Source organism: Elgaria multicarinata, chromosome 1, assembly GCF_023053635.1.
Source record: "Elgaria multicarinata webbii isolate HBS135686 ecotype San Diego chromosome 1, rElgMul1.1.pri, whole genome shotgun sequence".
NCBI lineage: Eukaryota > Metazoa > Chordata > Lepidosauria > Squamata > Anguidae > Elgaria > Elgaria multicarinata.
The window spans coordinates 205558348-205580804 of NC_086171.1; the positions used below are offsets into that span (position 1 = coordinate 205558348).

General features: G+C 45.7%; 1 protein-coding gene across 1 annotated transcript in view; it reads left to right on the forward strand.

The window, feature by feature from the left end:
* CDH4 (cadherin 4) overlaps positions 1-22457 on the forward strand; it is a 1028403-nt gene that overhangs the window by 593284 nt on the left and 412662 nt on the right. Inside the window, exon 3 of the mRNA XM_063146852.1 lies at positions 11287-11510. Within this exon, the coding sequence (XP_063002922.1) occupies positions 11287-11510 (224 nt within the window). The remainder of the gene's footprint in view (positions 1-11286; positions 11511-22457) is intronic.

Here is a 22457-nt window from a genome sequence, read left to right on the forward strand (position 1 = left end):
CTGTCCAGCTGCCTCTTGAATGCCTCTAGGGTGGGAGAGCCAACCACCTGCCTAGGTAACTGATTCCATTGTCGTACTGCTCTAACAGTCAAGAGGTTTTTCCTGATGTCCAGCCAGAATCTGGCTTCCTGTAACTTCAGCCTGTTATTCCGTGTCCTGCACTCTGGGAGGATTGAGAAGAGATCCTGGCCCTCCTTTGTGTGACACCCTTTTACGTATTTGAAGAGTGTTTTCATGTCTCCCCTCAATCTTCTCTTCTCCAGGCTAAACATGCCCAATTATTTCAGTCTCTCCTCACAGAGCTTTGCTTCTTCTTCTTCTTCTTCTTCTTCTTCTTCTTCTTCTTCTTCTTCTTCTTCTTCTTCTTCTTCTTCTTCTTCTTCTCCTTCTCCTTCTCCTTCTCCTTCTCCTCCTTCTCCTTCTCCTTCTCCTCCTTCTCCTTCTCCTTCTCCTTCTTCTTTGATGATAAACCCCAGATATAATTATTGCTGACTCTCTGCTTTTGTGTGTGTAAAAAATTCAACCCAAGCAAATGACTGCCAAGAAGTTTTCCAAGTGCGATAAGGGGAGATGGAGAGGGAGGGAGAGATTCCACCTGCAAGAAGGGTGCGTTTAAAGGTGATAAAAATTTCATGGAGCTAAATGCGTTCTCCCAGGCAAAAGTGAAGCTAAATCTCCTCCTTTGAGTTTTGTGTCTTCCGTTACACTCTACATCATTAGCTCTTTGTAATCTGTACAATTCAATCCCAGGAGAGAGGAAGGAAGCTAAATGACTTGTGTTTACATCCAAAATGAAAACCTCCTTCTATAAAAGAAAGAAAGAAAAAAAAAGTGCCATCTGTTCCAGTTATTGGATGGATCGCAGGCTGTTTGAGCAGATACACCTTTTGGGAGGGGCAGTATTGCCCCCCACTTCCTTTTCTAGATTGAATAAAGATGTGGGCCAGATCCATGACTCGTGATCACAATACCTGATGGAGCTCCTCTCCTGACATGAACCGACCTGTACACTATGCTCAGCATTCAAGGCCCTCCTCCAGGTGTCTCCTCCAAGGGAGGCTTGGAGGGTGGCAACAAAACAGAAGGCCTTCTCGGTCCCCACACCATCAATTATAGAATGATCTTCTCAGCAAGGGAATGAAGAACTTTGAGGCTATCCTCATAGGATGGCACCCTTAAGTGCTCCCTAGAAACCAGGCTTGGAAACCAAGACCAAACCATGGTTTACCCTTCTGTTTTCTACGGAGCATTTAAACCACAGTTTCCCAGCTCAGACATTATGGGACACTGGTTTAACGAACTAGGAAGCCTCTGAAGCTGAGCACACAAGAAGAAGGGAAAGTAGGGGAGAGTTTGAGCTCATTGCTCGTTCCCACTGGCAGCACCAGGGCCGGATCTACACTATTGCTTTAAAGCGCTTTATAACAGTTTTATCGCGCTTTAAAGCAGTTAAAGCACTTTATAACTGTTATAAAGCGCTTTAAAGCAGTAGTGTAGATCCGGCCCAGGTGTTCTGTCTGACTCGGGCCAGTGTAGCAAGAAAATCTTGGCAGGCTCTGTTTTGTTTTGTTTTTGAGTGTTTTTAATCGTTTGACCCATTCCAGGAGTCTGATAAAAGGAATGTTTTAAAAAAGGATCAATGCGGAAATCTGCAGGCTTTACTTTCCTTGTTTCTCGCCGACATGTTAGAAGGAATGTATGCTTAAATGCAATATGTGGAGCATGAGCTAACTCATCCGGTTGTCGATTCACTACCTGGGCAGCCATCCTCCATTCGACGTTCTGCCTCCTTTCATTGAACAAGCAATTAAAAATGATAAGGGTAAAGGGTTAAACTGAAAATGCCTGCTAATGAAGGTGCAGAGCCCAGTTTTCTCTCTCTTTGGGCATTTGATGCGCCTTCCAGCAGAAGCTTCCGATAAGCATCACTGAACATTTCCACAGTGGAGATGCACATATATTTTTAAACACGTTTTCCCTCACCAGCCCCCCCCCCCCACCAACCCCCATGTAAAAAATGATAAATGCAAAGCTCTGCTGTTTATCTGGAACCCTAATTACAGATGCTGCAGCCTTTGAATGTTAAAACATGTACACTGATTCCTACGACTTCAGACCGGTCAAAGGAAGATAGATCTGAGTCCACAGAGATCTGAGCTTTGCGTAAACACAGCCATATTCTCTCTCTTTCTTTCTCTCTCTCTCTTTCTCTCTCTGTCTCTCTCTCTCCCCCCTTCTTTAAGAAAAAAGAAAATCAAAAGTTGCTTCATTGGCAAATTACATATATACTTGGCTTTCTATAAAACAAGCGGAAAGTGATTTTATCAGCATCCTGTAATTTAAAACACACACAAAAGTTTACATTAATTAAAAGAGAGAAACTAAGAAAGCTTAATGGCACCTCATTTTTAATTTTAAAAGTAAGGGATTGCATTTCTTGCACAGGCTAGTCCTGGTCTCCTGCTTTTACTCACAGCACAAGCAAGACACTTGCCCCCTGTCCACCAGATGTTTTGGACTCCCAACTCCCACTCGATGGTCAGGAAGGCTGGGAGTTGTCATAAAAACATCTGGAGTGCAACAGGTTGGGGAAAGCTGGTCTAAATTGTCACCCTGTACCTGGCAAGTTAGGTCATGCAGTTCTGCTCACGGTGCCTTTTCTTTTTACATTGCTTTATGGCTCGCATTTTGAAATGCTGGTTTTGTTGCCACGGTGAGAGATTCTTTGAGGGATGAGCATCTTATACTGTAGTTAGACTGCACTGACCACATCTTTGAGCACCCATGGAGCTTAGCATGCTTGGTCATCCACTAAACATGATGGTCTCCTGATAAATGTGATGGGTCTGGATCCCACATGGATGTTCTCAGAGGGTTCTTCTGCTTTCCAGCTTGAGATTAGGGGATGATTGGGTATCGCTCCATGGGTCTCAACGAAGGATGTACGGATTTTAGTCACTCTGTTCCATCCGTATTTTTCAGGTTGCCAGGTGTCTTTCGTTCAGTCATTTGTGTTAATCCGTATTAAGCAATACACATTTAGCACATTTGTGTTACGTGAATCCACACAAATTCCAACTAAAAGTGAAAAACTGATCTGCAAGTCTGCAGAATTTGTGTGGCCTGGAAAAAGCCACAAAACCAAAACTCCTTTGAACCTATTGCAGGTTTCTCCATCATCCCTAGTCCCAATTGGGATAACCCATAACAGACCATCAGGGGCTTGAGAAACCTCCTGGTTTTCAACAGTAGTTTTAAATAAGTGTGCATGGTTGTTTCTGGCCCACCTAGCCTAGAACGGTCTGCTCTGGCTGGCAGCAACTCTCAGAGGCCTCATGTAGAAAGAAGCTGGTGCACCAGAGAAATCAAGCCCAGTCAATCTGTTTTGAACTTCTGCTCAATTGCTCAGACAACCCCATGTGTTCTTCTGGTCATCTGGCTGACAACGAAAGGGTACCATCTCTGGCCGTACAGGTGCGAGAACATAAGAAACTGCCTTACACCGAGTCAGAACATTGGTCTATCTAGGCCAGTACTGTTGACACTGACTGGCAGTGGCTCTCCAAGGTTTCAGGCAGGGGCCCTTTCCCAGCCCTACCTGAAAATGCTGGGGATTGAGCCCAGGATCTTCTGCATGCAAGGCAGGTGCTCTACCACTGAGTTGCAGTCCCTCCCCAATAGAGGAGATAAAGGAGAGATCAGGCTGAGAGCTGCAGTGGTGGTACAGGGAATAAGGGCCCTGCAGCTAGAACTCCTAGCTTGATATTCCTGGCGATTTACCAAGGTATGAAAAAATAGCCAACTGCTTCACTTTTTCTGTATTGTTTTGCACTGTAATATAGTACAATTTAATATATATAGGGCCCAAGGCTAGCATTAAAGTTGGCATGGTTGGGTATTTGCCGAGGTCCTGGACCCCAACTGGGGGCCCCTGAGAGGAGCCCCCTGGACTAGCTCTTCTTCTGCAGCAGTTCATGGGACTTGCATTCCGGCCCAGACCATGGTGGTGGTGAGAAGGCGGAGCAGGAGGTGCCACTTCCTGGTGGCTCTCTGCCTGTCCAGCAAGCAAGTGGGAGCAGTGATGAGAAAGGAGATGAGGCGCAAGAGCAGCTCTGTTGTGACAATGGCGGTGAGAAGGTAGACTCCCTGAGGGAGGGGGGCATTGAGGGTGTCTTGCCCAGGACCCCTCAAAATCCAGCACTTGAACCATGCCGTTGCTGTGTATCTTTGCATCCAGTAATGGAATATCTTCTGTTCTTCCCTACCGAAACCTAACCTGGCGCTCTTGGGCCTAATCTCCACCAAGCAGAACTTTGCATTATGAAAGTGGTATGAAAGCGGTATATAAAAGGCAGGAGCCACACTACTGCTTTATAGCGGTATTGAAGTGCACTGACAACTGTTGGGGCCCACTGACACATACCATACCACTTCCATGCCACTATATCCTGCTTGGTGTGGCTCCTGGCTCTTATATACCGCTTTCACAGTGCAATATCCTGCTTGGTGGAGATTAGGGCTGTAGCTAGACCTAAGGTTTATCCCAGGATTGTCCTGGGGTCAAACCTGTTCATCTAAGTGCCACACAGGGCATCCAGTGCTCAGGCAGGGACGAACCTGGGATGATCCTGGGATAAACCTTAGGTCTAGCTACGGCCTAGGCCTTGGTTGTAAGATGCATGTTCACTTGTCCATCTGCCACACTTGGCTGGGGATGATGGTGTTGTAGTCCATCACATCTGCATCACACTAGGTTGGGGAAGACGGTTCTAAGGCAAGGAAAGATCAGCAGCAAGGAAAGGCCTCTTTTTGTTTTGACAATAGGGCTTAATTTCTCTCTTGACTTCTTCTGTCTCTAGCCAAGGTATGTTTTAAACTAATAGAAATAATTAGCAAATCACAGAGGGACTTTTGTCTATGAGGCAGTCATTTTCCGATAATGGAGCATAAATGTCAACACAGTGACATAAGGCATAAGAGCAGCATATTGGAGCATTGTGCAGCGGTTTAAACAGATGTTTAAGTATTTTCATTACCGGATAAATTGTATTAGGAGCAGAAAAAAAGAACGAACAAATAATTAGCAGATATATCTGCTCCAGATCATGGTCAGGAAAAAAGTTGATCACAACAATGGAGAAATACATAGCTAAAGAGTTATCCTGGCTTCAAACTTAAATGCAACATTTGATATAGCCCAAGAAAGATTGAACAGGTGTATTTAAAACTGCTAGAGGTGTTCTTCATAGGTCGATTACTGAATACAATGTTTGAGTTTTGGAGTAATTCAATCCCTGACGGTTAAAACGTTATATTTCGGTGTGTCTGTTTTTTTAAAAAAAGCATAAGGAAATGCCTACACAAAGGTTAGCAATTTTAATGTGTGTGTGTGTGTTGTTGTTGTTGTTGTTGTTTAATCAAACATTCTAATATGTCCAGTGGACTCCCATGAATGGTTCTACAACATTGGAGATCCTTGCTTCAGTATATGTTGTGCTGCAATGTGGAGATGCAAACATTCAGAAACACAAATGGGAAATTAAGTCATAGTTCCTAGCAGTCTACCATACAGGTGAGGAGCTCTGTGCCCCATGCCTGGGTCCCAGCAGTTACTCGCGAGGAGCTGGGACAACCCACGATGCCCGGCCAAACATTCCGCGGAGAATGCGGAAAAAGCGGGCTAAAAAGATAGGGTGATATCCCAGGCCAAGGTTCATCCCTCCCTGCTCCTGGGATCCCCTGTGAATCATGTGAAGGCACAGTGACGATCCCGGGGTGATCCCCGGGATATCGCCCTGTTTAGCCATGCCCTTAGAGGAATAAAGAACGGGCTGAAGGACAACGCCATACCTACCTGCTACAAACAGCTATATACAAGGATTTCAAGAAATTCAAGTCCAGGGCTGATTCACACATGTGTGTCCATTCTTTGGCGACTCTCTGGCAAAGCACTGTGTTTCACGCTGAGTGACATGAAACTTCTGTATACACCTGGTATTCAACCTGTGATGGACCATTCACAAAAGTCACTATCCCCCCTCCCGTTTCAAACTTTGGTACTCCCATATCCCCTGAACTCACTGCATGTCCTGAGGGAAGCCACGTTCTCGCCACCACCGCCCCAACAAAAAAGAGATAACATTACCCAAGAGCCTTAGAGGATTTTTTTTGCAATAAGTCCAAGGTAATGTGAGTAGCATGCTTTGATCACTTTACAGCCCTATGTAAATGCTTGATGATATTACTATTGCTGTTATTTGATTAAAAATGGAAACGGTGACTAAACGTTGCAGCGTATCTTCACCTCCTAACTGAAGTGCTCCTGCTCAGGGATTCAGGCCAGCCGTGCCCTCCCCCAGGGATTCTCTAGTCCACCACCTCCCCTATTCCTGGGCTTCCCAGATTTCATTTTCAACTGCAACGCAGCCTTCCATGACCGCTGAATATAAGGCCTCATTGGGCTTGTTTTTTTTGAGTGTGTGTGTGTTTTTTGGAGAGGAAGTGCTCCCTTAGTTTTTTCAAAGGGAGGGGGTTATTTCTCTCCCCCCCCCCAACCAAGTTGATATCTCCCTCTTCTTCCTGATCATCCTCTGTTTTAGCTCTAATACAGTCGGCACCTAACACTGAAGCTTGCTGTTAGAGGGAATGATTAATGATGCTTCAAGTGCTTAAAATGCAAATGTGAATCAGCCTCGGGGCTTACAGGAACTGGTTGTGTGGGGTCCTTTCCTCATGCACTTGATTTTGGAAGCTCTTCAGGCCAATCAGCAAATACAGGGGTTTGATTTTGTAACTGGTGTTTAAAATGTTGCAAAGATATGGCAGATAATTTAATGGTAATATCCTGTTTCCTAAATGAACAAGTTTAGAATGGGGTCCCAGTGGCTATTTCTCCTATCCATACAAATCTCTCTCTCTCTCTCTAAGTCTCTGCGGTGGGAGGTATTGATTGAGCGGGGGAAATGTCAAGTCTGCGACACTTCACATGTAGCGGACACCGAAGATATTTTCCACATGCCAAATGGCAATAAAAAGGTGAAAATGCAGGCCGAGGTGGGTGGAATTCACTCTGTGAAACAAAACAGCAAGACACCTTTCCCCCTGGGTTTTGGAATAAACAGTAATTAAATCAAGGGAGCTGTGACAGTGAAATTGCTTAAAATCTAATCCTCCCACTGTAATTGCATAGATACCCCCATTAAAAAGAACTAACAAAAAAAACCTCACTAATGTCATCCATTTTTTTCTTTTTTTTATCAGCCAAACGTTGGCTTGCCGCATAATTTACATTTCCGAAGGTGACAGTTCCAAATGTGGTGTGTGTGTGTGTGTATGTAGGGTCAAATAAATGTGCTGTCTGAGGTCTTCTTCACCCTATTAATATTTTACCCTATTAAAGTCCAGAAATTCAGCTGGTCCAAAACAGGGCAGGGAGATCATTAACAGGAACTGGCCAACAAGATCATGTTGTGCCAGTACTCTTCCAGCTGCACTGACCACCACTCTGATTCCAGGCCAGATTCAAAATGCCGAAGTCTTCTCCCATATGTACCTGCCTGGAACCCAAGATAACGTTTAGGTGCCCTTCTACACAAGCCTCTGCCAAAGGAAGCAAAGTGGGTGGTTACCAAGAAGATGGTATTTTCTGCTGTGGCACCCCAATTGTGGAATGAGCTCCATAAAGAGGCTTGCCTGGCACCTACATTATACTCCTTTCAGCACCAAAGGAAGAGCTTTTTATTTCCCCAGGCATTTTAGCATTTTAAGAACATAAGTACATCTGGATCAGACCAAGGATCCATCTGGTCCAACACTGTGTTCACACAGTGGCCAAAACCAGCTGCCGGCCAGGGATGAACAAGCAGGACATGATGCAACAGCACCCTCCCACCCATGTTCCCCAGCAACTGGTGCACACAGGCTTATTGCCTCAAATACTGGAGGTAGCAGGTCGCCATCAGGACTAGTGGCCATTGATAGCCTTCTCCTTCAGGAATTTATCCAACTCCCTTTTCAAGCCAACCAAACTGGTGGCCATCACTACATCTTGTGGTAATGAATTCCATAGTTTAACTATGTGCTGTGTGAAGAAGTTCTTCTTTTTATTTGTCCTGAATCTCCCACCAGTCAGCTTCATGGGATGGGAGAAGGAGAAAAATGTCACCCTATCCACATTCTCCATACCATGCATCATGTTCTACCCCTCTATCATTTCTCCCCTTAGCCTCCTTTTCCAAAGCATTTTTGCATCCTAGTCTTTTAACTCTGCTGTTTTAAATCTATATTTTAAGACTCTGCATTGCTGCTAGGTTTTATTCTGGTTGTACCTTGAGCTATTGTGATATTATTATTTGATCTTTACTGATATTTGTGTTGTATGTATTGTGTGTGTGTGTGTGTGTGTGTGTATAATACACACACACACACACACACACACTATTGGGGTTTCTACAATCAAATGGTTTGAGTCTTGCTTGCATGCATCTTGAGTTGGATAGAAGGGTTTACTTTTAATCTTTTTAATTATTCTGTGAATAATAATAATAATAATAATAATAATCGGATGGCGGAATGCTTGTGGACATTTAAGTTTCCAATAAAGTGTGCACAAGCATTGCTTCTACTTGGGAGATGGCTGGAGTCTTGAAGAAATGGGAGGCCGGCTGTGTGGCTAACAGTGTCCCGTCGTATTCAAAAGATAATGGAGACAGGGGAGAAATCCACTCATAGCAATGGGGTTCGGCTGCCTCTCAGATGTAATGAAACTTTAGAAAGTGCTTTAAAAATAGCCGTTAGCGGTTTCCCAGGGAATGGCAGTAAAGTTCAAGAGCTTCCTTGAAAGGTCGGAGAAACAGTTATGTAATTTCCTTCATGTTTGTTTGAGACTTCGAGTGCAGTGTTAGAAATTAAAGTCTGGGCCTTGAATACCAGTCATAGACAGGATCGACACTACTGCTTTAAATGCACTGACAACTGAAATGCTCTGACAACTGTTGGGGCCTGATGACACATTCCATATACCCCTTTCATACCCCTTTCATAGCGGTATATCCTGCTCAGTGTACTGTCCTTCTATGTAGGGTGACCCTATGGAAAGGAGGACAGGTTTCCTGTATCTTGAACAGTTGTATAGAAAAGGGAATTTCAGCAGGGGGGATTCCACACGTCGTACTGAGGGCGCTTCCATGCGACCCCAGTGCGACCCCAAAGTGATCGTGTACTTGCCTGGCAAAGAGACAAGGAAGAGGCGTCCTTGCCGCCACCGCCACCACCCACCTCCCTCCTCGCTGGCCGGGTCGGAGAGCTCGGCGGAAGAAGGCAGGGTGGAGCCCGCCTTCTTCGGCCGAGCTCTCCGATGGAAGCGCCCTCAGTACGACTTGTGGAATCCCCCCAGGTATCATTTGTATGCATGCAGCACCTGGTGAAATCCCCTCTTCATCACAACAGTTAAAGCTGCAGGAGCCCTGCCCTCTTGACCAGATACAAAAGAATTCACAACCCAACAACAAACAGGGATTTCAGCAGGTGTCCTTTGTATGCATGCAGCACCTGGTGAAATCCCCTCTTCATCACAACAGTTAAAGTTGCAGGAGCCCTGCCCTCTTGACCAAGATACAAAAGAATTCACAACCCATGAACAAACGAGTGTTTCAGCAGGTATCCTTTGTATGCATGCAGCACCTGGTGAAATCCCTTCTTCATCACAACAGTTAAAGCTGCAGGAACCCTTCCCTCTTTTGTATCTTGTCAAGAGGACAGGTCTCCTGCACTGATCAGATGGGAAGTGGGAAGGCAGAATGAGTGCAGTTCGGGGGGGGGAGGGCGTACAAGGATTACCTTTCTTATGCCCCATTGTCCCCGAACAGCTGGCTGGGGGGCTGGAGGAGCATGACTGTGACGGGGAGGATAGAGAGCAGGCACCCTCCTTCCCATCACCATCACACTCCTGCAGCCTGCCGAGGAGCACAGGTTGCCCAGGCGATGTGATAATGCTGGGGAGTCTGGGGCACAGGGAAGGGGGCGACTTTTAGCTGCAGCAGAGGAGAATTCAGCTGGGCCTGGGCACAGGCACCCGTGTAGACTCCATAGGAGGCTTCTGAGTCTAACATGCATAGAGAAGTGGTGGGCATCCGGGAGACTAACAGACTCCCCTGCATCCGCCCCATCCCAGACCCAGTCAGACACCCGCAGCACATTCATGGACCCACACTCCAAGTGCCTGCAAAGCCCAATGAGCAGTCAGCAGCTGTCCGGAGCACTCTCATTTTTACTCGCGCATAAATGGAGGCTTTATGGACACCATTTACCCAATGGGGGAAATATGTAATTTCTGGAGCGAGGGCGGACAGCGGCTGAGCACTGGTCAGGCCTCACCAAGCTTCACAAGAAGCTTGCTCTGCCCGATGGGCGGGGCTAAGCAGGGGCGGGGGGGGCGGCTCCAAAGAATCAGACATAGGTGAGTTCACCCAACCTTTAGGCATGCAGTGCTAACTACTACACCACATCAGTCTACGACACAGGCCTCAGCTAGACCTACCTGGTCTAGCGTGACGGAGGGGTGAGTATCTCGTGATGTTTTTGTTGCGAGATCTCCCCGTGTTTACATGCAGCACATGACGACCTCGGAGGGAGAGGACATCGCGCCCGCCATTTTCTTTTTAAAAAACGCACAGAAGAAGTGCACGAGCGCTTGTGCGCTCAAGGGTAGTTTTTTTTTTAAAAAAAAAAAATCCCCGCTCCCCCCACCCCCATCCCCGATGGACACAGAGCTCCTGAGTAGCTCTGCAGCTGGTGTGTGGTTCCTGGCTCCTCGCGAGTAACTGGGACAAACCACGACACCCAGCCACATGTTCCATGGTCTCGGGATCAGCCCAGGACCGTGGAAAAACCGGGCTGCAAGGCTAGGGCAAAATCCCGGGGAAATGGCGGGATCATCCCTCTCTGCTTCCGGGATGCCCTGTGCATCATGCGGACGCACAGGGATGGTCCCAAGGCGATCCCCGGGATAAGTCCTCATCTAGCTATGGCATTAGCCGTCATGGCAAGGCAGATGAAGCCAAGGGTATGCACCGGCACGTACTCGCATGGATTCCTCATTTCTTTCCCTTTCCTCCCCCTGCCTTCCCCCCTTTCCTTCTCTAATGTCAACGTTTAGCTTGTCAGGTCCTCACAGCAGGGGCCTGTCTTATTTTTCCTTGCTTGTGTTAGGGGGTGAAGTGCCAGGCAAGCTGATGCCATAATAGCAGTCGCGATAGTCACCCTTCTCTCTTTTGCCTCCCTTTGCAGTGAAATTGAGCGGCTGCTCGGAGAGCAAGGGAGTCCGGTACGAAACCGACAACGTGGACTTCAAGGTGAGGACCGATGGAACTATCTACACCACCACACAGGTGCAGATCCCCTCGGAGCAGACCATATTTATGGTGACAGCATGGGACCACCAGGCCCAAAAGAGATGGGAAACAATGGTCAGGTTACTGGTGGGAGAGAAAACACAACACAAGGGACACAAGGTAAAAATAATGATAATGGTAATAATAATGCTAATAACAATAATAATAACCAATCAAGCATTGAAAAGCCTGAAAGCTCTTCTTGGTTTTACTTCCTTACGCTGGGAGCATGCGGATCCATTAAAATTTCAAATATAGAGACATTCTCTGTGACACACTATTGACTATGTCCTGCGTCAGGTGGATTGATGTGCAGCATGTTGTGCCACTTTTCTAGAATTTGCTTGTTATCTTCTGGGCGATGCTCAAAGTTTTAGGATTTTGGCCTCCAGCCCAGAATGTCTTGTTACTCAAGGGACCTCTTCGGTTGTTATACACCTTTGCAAACTCTAATGGCCCATTAAAATGTGTAGAAATGGAGCATGTTTACAGTCTTGTCTGGAATGTTCTACTTTAGACTGAGGGTTTGAGAATCGTACATTTGAAAGGTCCCCCATGTTAGCAGAAATAAACTCCCTTTACCATTAGAAAGGAAACTAAAACTCATCCCCCTGAAATGCTAGCTTTTCATGAACCGAGTTGTTGTATTTGTTTGTTTTAATTTGGAAACAGTATTCATTCATTTTACACATTTCTACGTTGCACAATTGCCAAAGCTCTCTGGGCGGGTCACAAAAAATAAAACCATGAGTTCAGCATAAAAACAATGTCAAATATGAAAGCTTCAAACTACAGTCTAAAAGTACATCCAGAAGAAAACCTAGCTTGAAGGGTTGTCACACAGAGGAGGGCCAGGATCTCTTCTTGATCATGCTAGACTGCAGGACATAGAATAACGGGCTCAAGTTACAGGAAGTCAGATTCCGGCTGGACATCAGGAAAAACTCCCTGACTGTTAGAGCAGTACGACAATGGAACCAGTTGCTTAGGGAAGTTGTGGCCTCTCCCAGGCCACAACCTCCCTAGGTAACTGGTTCCATTGACAGCTGGACAGCCATCTGTCAGGGATGCTTTAGGGTGGATTCCTGCATTGAGCAGGGAGTTGGACTCGATGGCCTTGTAGGCCCCTTCCAACTCTGCTATTCTATGATTCTGTGACTCTAGCAGCAATACAGATTTAAAATGCAGTAACAAATATAGGGAGGTCTCAAGCGCCCGGAGTCTGACATTGCCCCTGAACCCAGTTGGGCGCCTGCAGTGCAAGCATGGACCCACACAATGGAGGCTCCAGAAATTGCTCAGTTGCCCCATTGCGTCAATGGCGGCTGAAAAGGCCCCACTGATGCAGCAGAGGGAAATGCGCAATTTCAGCAGCGGGGCCGGACAGATCATTAAACTGATCCTCAGAAGAAGCTCGCACAGCCCGACGACCACGGTCAGATGGCAGCAACAATGAGGTGAGTGTCCAAGGGGGTGGATATGGGTGAGTTTGTCCACCCCTAATTAAAACAGCAGAGCTAAAGGACTAGAATGCGAAAATTCCGTGGAAAATAAAAAGGTCTTCACCTGGTGCCAGAAAGAGGACAATGTAGGCGCCAGGTGACTCTCTCTAGGGAGCTCATTTCATAGCCAGGATGCAATCCAGAAAGGACCACGAAATGTTTGAATCAACCCTGCTATCAATAAAGTAAAAGCATAGAGAAGCATTCTTGGTGACTGTCCTGGAGATGTGGAACCCTTTTCTACTGTAGGCGCACCAGTGATTCATGCCAGAAACAACCTCTTCCTTGCCCCTCAGTTGGTAGTATGGCTCCTAAGGAGCTTCTTGTCTCCTGGTTATCGTGGCACTGTTTTATCCAGTTGTCTCTGTTGGGGTACACAATCTCTGCCAGCTGAGTCTCGGGATGGGGTCTTTTTGGATCCTGCTCACCTGGAGGCAAGAAGGATTCATGCCAAAAAGATTGGCACTCCCCTGATCCTCCAACTGATGTATAGCAATTGTGCAGTATGACAGAAGCAAGACGGCCCACCCTATCTTTGCCCTGGACAATGAAGTCCATCCACAAAATCCACCCACAACATACTCACAGGTTTTCAAATAACTCACCTTCTAGCTAAAGAGGAAGCCAGCACCGGAAAAAGTTTGGATGGAGGTAGTGTTAGGGTGACCCTATGAAAAGAAGGACAGGGCTCCTGTATCTTTAACAGTTGCATAGAAAAGGGAATTTCAGCAATTGTCATTTGTATATATGGAGAACCTGGTGAAATGCCCTCTTCATCCCAACAGTTAAAGCTGTAGGAGCTATACTAGAGTGACCAGACTTAAAAGAGGGCAGGGCACCTGCAGCTTTAACTGTTGTGATGAAGAGGAAATTTCACCACGTTCTCGTGTGGCGCAGAGCGGTAAAGCAGCAGTTACTGCAGCCGAAACTCTCCCCACGGCCTGAGTTTGATCCCAGCGGAAGCTGGTTTCAGGCAGCCGGCTCGGGTTGACTCCATCCTCCCAAGGTCAGTAAAATGAGTACCCAGTTAGCTGGGGGAAAGGTAATAACAGTCGGGGAAGGCAACGGCAAACCACCCTGCTATAAGACCTGCCAAGGAAACGTCAGCGAAAGCTGGCGTCCCTCCAAGAGTCAGTAATGACTCAGTGCTTGCATGAGAGGTTCCTTTCCTTTCCTTCTCCATATGATACCTGCTGAAATTCCCTTTTCAATACAACTCTTAAAGATACAGGAGCCCTGTCCTCCTTTTCATAGGGTCACCCTAGGTAGTGTTATCAGATGCACCTGGAACCATCCAAGAAAAATGCCACAGACCTCCAGAGCAAAGAGAGCACAGGGGTTTTATACCCTTGGTTCCTCATTGGGGCTTATGGCCACAGGGGAGTGGCTGGGGTGCTCTTGGTTTATAATACATCATGTTCAGTCCTGGGCTGGAATGCTTTGTTTTGATGGATTGACAGCATCTCCTGACAGCAGTTCTTGACTCCCCGGTAGTTCCCAAGGCTGGTTTAGGTGTTAGGCAGCTTTTGACTGATGTTATCGAGAACATTTGGCACCTTGGTGACCTGTTCAGGGAATTTAGGGTGCCTGGAGCATATCTTCGAGGCCACCACATTCACCTCCCTTCTCCCACCAGAGCCAGGGCAATTCACTTAGGGTTGTGACTTTGCCTCTGCCATCCTGCTCTTTCGATATATCCCATTGACATCAATATATTTTATTAACTCAGAGGCAATCAGCTTATTTACAATTCCGTTACATCCAAGGACATGCCGGCGCATATCTCTTTTACATTGTACCGTAATTGTTACATTTCAGACAAAGGTTACGGTGCCTGTGTATACATTAAGGAGAGGAAGAACGTAGGCTGAAGTTCCCCTCGCAAGGTCGTAAAGCTGGCAACTCTATTGAAGAGAAAGAGAGATGGAGGAGGGGGTGATTATGGCAAGTTGAGGAGGAGATAGGCGGAGAGAGAAAGTAACTTTTATTGGTAGTAAAGAAAGGTTTTAAAAGAAAAGGAGAATTTTCAGAGCCTAAGCAGCATGTAGGCAAACACACATTGCTCCTATTTGGGATCGTTCACAAACCCAACCTAAAATCCATTCGTCACATTAGCTCCTGAGAACGTTGGTGCCTTAAAGTGCACGAGAGAATGGTTGCCAGGCGAAGGAATGGTCGCCTACTGAAAAGGAATATCCATGAGTTGGGTCTTTCTCATGAGGAGGACATCTGACAAGCCTCTGATGAGAAGCAGCTGAGCACTGGTAACTTGAGAGCTGTGCTATATAAATAAATAATAATAATAAAATAATAATAATAATCAGCTCACACTGGTAACTTGAGAGCTGCTGGAAACAATGAGCTCCATTATTATTATTATTATTATTATTATTATTTATATAGCACCATCAATGTACATGGTGCTGTACAGATTACACAGTAAATAGCAAGACCCTGCCGCATAGGCTTACAATCTAATAAAGTTGTAGTAAACAATAAGGAGGGAAAGAGAATGCAAACAGGCACAGGGAAGTGTAAACAGGCACCGGGTAGGGTGAAGCTGACAGTATAGGGTCAGAACAAACTCAATATTTAAAAGCTATAGGGAACAGAAAAGTTTTTAGCTGAGTTTTAAAAGCTGTGATTGAGTTTGTAGTTCTCAAGTGTTCTGGAAGAGCGTTCCAGGCGTAAGGGGCAGCAGAAGAAAAAGGACGAAGCCGAGTAAGGGAAGTAGAGGCCCTTGGGCAGGCATCCATCAGATGAGCGGTTTATTGCACACTCATTACTGGGCATTCATGGATTTTTGCGGGTCCCTCCCATGACGTCGTCTGCCTCCCGCCCCTTCGAGCCTCCTTCGCGTGACAAGAAAACACCCCAGTAAGTCAGAGTTATTTTTAAAGATGGAAGTTGCCACTGTCTCCTGCTGTGTGCAGGAGAAGCAGCGTGATCAAAATGGCCCACTGAATGGGCCACGTGCACGTTGTTTACTTCCTCTTTCCAAAGAGGAGAAGCGACGGTAAGGATATTTATTTATTTATTTATTTATTTATTTATTTATTTATTACATTTTTATACCGCCCAATAGCTGAAGCTCTCTGGGCGGTTCACAAAAATTAAAACCATTAGGAACATAATAAAACATCCAACAAGCTAAAAACCCAAATACAAAATACAATATAAAAAGCACAACGTGTTCAGAGGCAAGCAACCAGGATGATCAGGGGTCTGGAAACAAAGCCCTATGAAGAGAGACTGAAAGAACTGGGCATGTTTAGCCTGGAGAAGAGAAGATGGAGGGGAGACATGATAGCACTCTTCAAATACTTAAAAGGTTGTCACACAGAGGAGGGTCAGGATCTCTTCTCAATCCTTACAGAGTGCAGGACAAGGAACAACGGGCTCAAGTTAAAAGAAGCCAGATTCCAGCTGGACATCAGGAAAAACTTCCTGACTGTTAGAGCAGTACGACAATGGAATCAGTTACCTAGGGAGGTTGTGGGCTCTCCCACACTAGAGTCATTCAAGAGGCAGCTGGACAACCATCTGTCAGGGATGCTTTAGGGTGGGCAGGGGGTTGGACTTGATGGCCTTGTAGGCCCCTTCCAACTCTGCTATTCTATGATTCGATGATAAAACCACACAGCAGAAATTGATATAGGATTAAAATACAGAATTAAAACAGCGAAGTTTAAATTTAGATGTTAAAATACTGAGAAAATAAAAAGTTCTTCAGCTGGCGATGAAAAGAATACAGTGTAGGCGCCAGGCGGACCTCTCAGGGGAGCTCGTTCCACAGCCGGGGTGCCACAGCGGAGAAACACGATTTCCCCCTGTGTGATGAATCTCATTGCCTCTGCCAGTTCCAATATTGGCTACCTTGCTTCCCGTGCCTTGCCTTGGATGTTCTGTGCTACTGATCCTTGGACTTTTTCTTGACCTGGTTTCTGTATCAAGTAATGTACCTGATTAGGGTGACCCTATGAAAAGGAGGACAGGGCTCCTGTATCTTTAACAGTTATATTGAAAAGGGAATTTCAGCAGGTGTCATTTGTATATAAGGAGAACCACGTGAAATTTCCTCTTCATCCCAACAGTTAAAGCTGCAGGTGCCCTGCCCTCTTTTAAATCTGGTCACTCTAGTATAGCTCCTGCAGCTTTAACTGTTGCGATGAGGAGGGAATTTCACCAGGTTCTCCATATATACAAATGACACCTGCTGAAATTCCCTTTTCTATGCAACTGTTAAAGATACAGGGGCCCTGTCCTCCTTTCCATATGGTCACCCTATACCTGATGGGTTCACTGTGCTTGACCTTCTGTTTGTTACTCTGACCATGCCTGTTGTTGCCTGATCTTCACTGACTGACTGTGTTCTGACTATTATTATTATTATTATTTATTTATTTATTTATTTATATAGCACCATGTCCAAACTTTGGACTGAACCCTATCTGCCTGCCTAGCTCTCTGTTTGTGCTTGCAACGAGCCAGGACTCAGTCTAGAGCAGGATAGGGTTTTTGTTTTTTAGTTCTTGCATGGAATGCTCTCCCCAACTAGGCCTGCCTGGTGCCAACTTGTCATCTTTTTAGTACCATGTGCAATCTTTCCTCTAGTGCCTGCCATTTGATGCCACATGATGGTCTTTTTTAATGCGTTAACTGAGTGTTTTCCCTGTGGTTGCCACTAATACAGTAGCGGCTTTATGTAGGGCATTGTCTTTTAGTATTTAATGGATCATTGTTTTGCGTTCTTGGGTACGGCTATACGGGGCGATATCCCGGGGACTGTGCCAGGATCATCCCTGTGTGTCCATATGATGCACAGGGGATCTCAGGAGCAGGGAGGGTTGATCCCTCCCTTTCCCCGGGATATCAACCTACCCTTTAATCCTGGTTTTTTCCACGGTCCTGGAATGATCCTGAGATGGCGGGAGGTGTGGCCAGGCGTCCTGTTTTCGTCCTGGTGCCTCGCAAGTAACCGCGAGGACCCGGGCATGGAGCTCTTCCGTGCCCATCGGGGGTGGGGGAGAGCGAGAGTACCTTTTTAAAACAAACAAACAAACGCTTTTGTTCGAGCACTCCAGCGCTCATCTTCATTAAAAAAAGAAAAAAGAAACCAAAATGGTGGGTGCGACGCTCTCCATCCTCCTGGGACGTCACGTGCTGCGTGTAGACTGAGGAGGAGGATCTTGCTATCATCCTATCATGAGATCCTCCCCTCCACCCCCCTTATCTAGACATGCCCTCAGTTTTAATGTCTGTAGTACATCACGTTGAGTCTTTTTTTTTGGGGGGGGGAAGGTGTCTAAGAATTTTTAATCATTATCATCATCATCATCATCATCATCATCATCATCATCATCATCAGAATGGCTTCAACTTCCTGATGGGGCAGGCAGGAGATATCAATAATAAATAAATATCAGTGTATCAGACGGACAGGCTTTTCCAAACAGGAACTGCAACTTATAGTAGTGAGACCCTTGTGAATAATTCTCCGGCCATGAATTCTATTCCCTACGTGCAGGCTTTCAAGTTAATGTTGCTAAAGGGGAGAATTGACTTTTGAGTGGGTTCTTCTTTATTCTTAAAAGGCTACTTGATCATCCTTTGGATTGAACTTTGGTGAACTGGGGGGAATTTTTCACATGAACCTGCCTTCACGTCTTCTTTTGTGGAGATTTATTGCCCCCTTTGGTTGAGATACAGCCTTCAGACAAATGGGAAGGGAAAGGAAGCTGAAATTCTCCAATACTTCTAGCGCCTCTGTAGCCAAGTGCCTCTTCCAGGCCTATTGGGCTGGCCCAAACTCCACCTCTGCTTCCACAGATGAGAACTGAATAATAACCTGGGGCTCTTTGGCAAAGCTTTCCATCACACTAAATTTCTTTCATTGACCCCTGTGTTTGGCCCTGTAGCTTTATAGAAATGCCATTTGTTATCAAAAAAAGGTTTTTGACCTGAAGATTTATTATCTAGAGATGGAAAACTGTAGGGATGGAGGGACACTTAAAAAAAATTTTTAGCGGACTCCTTCCTCGTGATCTTAAGGAAATTGACACCAAATTGGGTGGGATAGCTAATACCCTGGAAGACAGAAACAAACTTCAAAGTGATCTTGATAGGCTGGAGCGCTGGGCTGAAAACAACAGGATGAAATTTAATAGGGATAAATGCCAAGTTCTACATTTAGGAAATAGAAACCAAATGCACAGTTACAAGATGGGGGATACTTGGCTCAGCAATACTACAAACAAGAAGGATCTTGGAATTGTTGTAGATTGCAAGCTGAATATGAGCCAACAGTGCGATATGGCTGCAAGAAAGGCAAATGCTATTTTGGGCTGCATTAATAGAAGTATAGCTTCCAAATCACGTGAGGTACTGGTTCCTCTCTATTCAGCCCTGGTTAGGCCTCATCTAGAGTATTGTGTTCTGTTCTGGGCTCCACAATTCAAGAAGGACACAGACAAGCCAGGATGATCAGGGGTCTGGAAACAAAGTCCTATGAAGAGAGACTGAAAGTACTGGGCATGTTTAGCCTGGAGAAGAGAAGATTGAGGGGAGACATGATAGCACTCTTCAAATACTTAAAAGGTTGTCACACAGAGGAGGGCCAGGATCTCTTCTCAATCCTCCCAGAGTGCAGGACACGGAATAATGGGCTCAAGTTAAAGGAAGCCAGATTCCAGCGGGACATCAGGAAAAACTTCCTGTTTGTTAGAGCAGTACGACAATGGAATCAGTTGCCTGGTGAGGTTGTGGCCTCTCCCACACTAGAGACCTTCAAGAGGCAGCTGGACAACCATCTGTCAGGGATGCTTTAAGGTGGATTCCTGCATTGAGCAGGGGGTTGGACTCGATGGCCTTATAGGCCCCTTCCAACTCTGCTATTCTATGATTCTATGATTCTATGAAAAGCCAATGACTGAACAATTACTTCAAGGTGCAACTGCAGCTTTACTTTGCAGCACTCCTGAACTCTACTGTAACTTTAAAAATCAAGACTGTCCTGCTGGCTATGTGCTACCAGGGCCACTTTACCCCTGGCAGTATTACTGAAGAAGGAGAGGTCCTTTTCTGTAGCGGCTTTCCTGTCATGGAACTGCCTTCCCAGAGAGGTTCTCCTGGTACCATCTTTGTGGTCTTTTGGGTGCCAGGGGAAGTCATTTTTGCTCACCCATGCCTTCTTAAATAACTCAGGTAAGACAAGTAATTGTGCATGGCGTAGTTTCTCCCTCTCTCAAAATACTAGAGCCCAGGGTCATCCCATGAAGCAGATCGGTGGGAGATTCAGGACAGATGAAAGGAAGGACTTCTTCCCACAGCACATAGTTAAACTATGGAATTCGCTACCACAAGATGTAGTGATGCCCACGAATTTGGATGGCTTTGAAGGGGTTAGATAAATTCCTGGAGGAGAAGGCGATCAATGGCAACTTATTTATTTATTTATTTATTTATTTATTTAAACATTTATTTGCTGCCCTATATTATAGGGATCTCAGGGCAGCATACATATAAAATAAATTCAAGCAATGTAAAACAATAAATAATTTGCACAGCTTAAAAAAATTAAACCAGTAATAAAAAAAAGTATTAAACCATTAAGAAGCTCATACCAGTAAAAAATCTAAAACAGTAAAAACAATTAAACGTATGTGAAACTTTAGGCAAATTTAGCCCTCAGAGGCTTTGATAAAAAGCCACGTTTTGACTTGGCCCAGAAACAAACCCAGTGGAATCTTTCCCACTTTGAGCTAGATGGCCCTGGGCACTTTCTTGGAGGGACGCCTAGGATACAGTCTAATCATGAATGGGACCAGAGTCTCCCACTGATGTGAGCGTTTGCTGGAATTTGATCTGTACTCTACAGAGCAGACCAGTTTGGTCTAGTCCAAGCATAGGAAATTTGGTTGTTAGACTACAACTCCCAGTATTCCTGACCATTCACCATGTTGGCTAGGGTTTATGGGAGTTGTAATCAAAGACATCTATAAGCACCAGGTTGCTTTCACCTAGTCTAGACTCTATGGGTTGAAAGACCAGGGGCACGTCTACACTATACCTTATCCCAGGGATCGCCCCGGGATCATCCCTGTGCGTCCACATGATGCACAGGGGATCCTGGGGGGCAGGGAGGGATGATCCCTCCATTTCCTCAGGATAACTGGGACGGCTTTAATCCCGACTTTCCCCATGGTCTTGGGATGTCCCAAGACCATGGGAGGTATGGGCAGCTGTCCCAGTTTCGTCCTGGTTCCTCGTGGGTAAACGCGAGGAGCTAGGAACCGGGCATGCGGCACGAACTCTTTAGGTGCTTTGTGCCCATGGGGGGTGGGGTGGGGGAAGCAGGATTATTATTATTTTTTTAAAAAAAACTAACCTTATCGTTGGAGCGCTCATGCGCTCATCAATAATAATAATAAAAATGGCGGACGCGACATCCCTTGTTCCTTCCGGGACGTGGTGCGCACTCTCTGTCCAAAGGGGAGGATGTCGTGAACAGAATACCACGAGATCCTCCCCGCTCCCTCCCGGAATCCCAGGAGGTCTAGACATGCCCCCGTAGTCACCAAAATGACTGCATAACTAGGAATAGTTGTGCAAGTCAATATCAAAGGCATGGGCATATTTTGATGCTTTGGGGGTCTGAGCTGGAGTGTTCCATGCCCTGCAAATTTCAGCCCGTTTTGCGTCAGGAATACAGATCACACTGTGGTCTCCTGTGAGCTACTGAACATTTCTCCCCAGCCCTGCAAATGAATACCAGCTGTGATGCATTTCAACTTTAGTAAAATATTTGACTGGAAATCCGTATAATATTAATACAAGTTGAACTCTGGTTCAAGATGGAGAGAACTGTGGCTTTTTAAAATTCATATCATTCTTTCCTTTAAAACCTTATTAGTGTATAGTTGGAGGGTGAAAAAAACAAGAGGCAAACAAGACTAATGACAAGGTCACGGACTGTATTATTGTGTGTCATCATAGTGGGAGTCTGAACTTCTGCTTTATTTAAAGCTTCCTGCTTTTAGGAGCAAAACAAGAGTCGGTTTGCAAAATAAATAAGTAGGTTCACGGGATTATTTGAAGGATATCAAAGCAACAGTAACACCCAACATTATCGAGTCAGAATCCCAGTGCTTTTCAAGTGCTGACCCTAACATATCTCTAAAGGGAAATAGATCTGGAAATTGCCCAAAAGGAAAAAAAACACAATCTGATAGAACTAAAACAAACACACTCACACCAAACAGCTACTGATTTTTCTACAGAGCGTAGAACTATTCCAAAGTGCTTTGTGCATAGAGCTGGTTCCCCCCTCCGGTTTTTCTTCTCATCTTTGAGTCGAATTACCCATTCAGAGACAGCAGAGGCTGGTGACTCCGATGTCAGTGGGGTGGTGAATGTGCACTGGGTTTCGATCCAAACCAGTCAGAACTCCGTGTGCATTCACCTTGAACAGCTCCTTGGAAAGCTCCGGTCAGAACTCTACTATGTGAAGCATCTTGCATAGCTCTTTTAGAATTCTGACTGGTTAGGACTGAAACCCTGAGTGGAT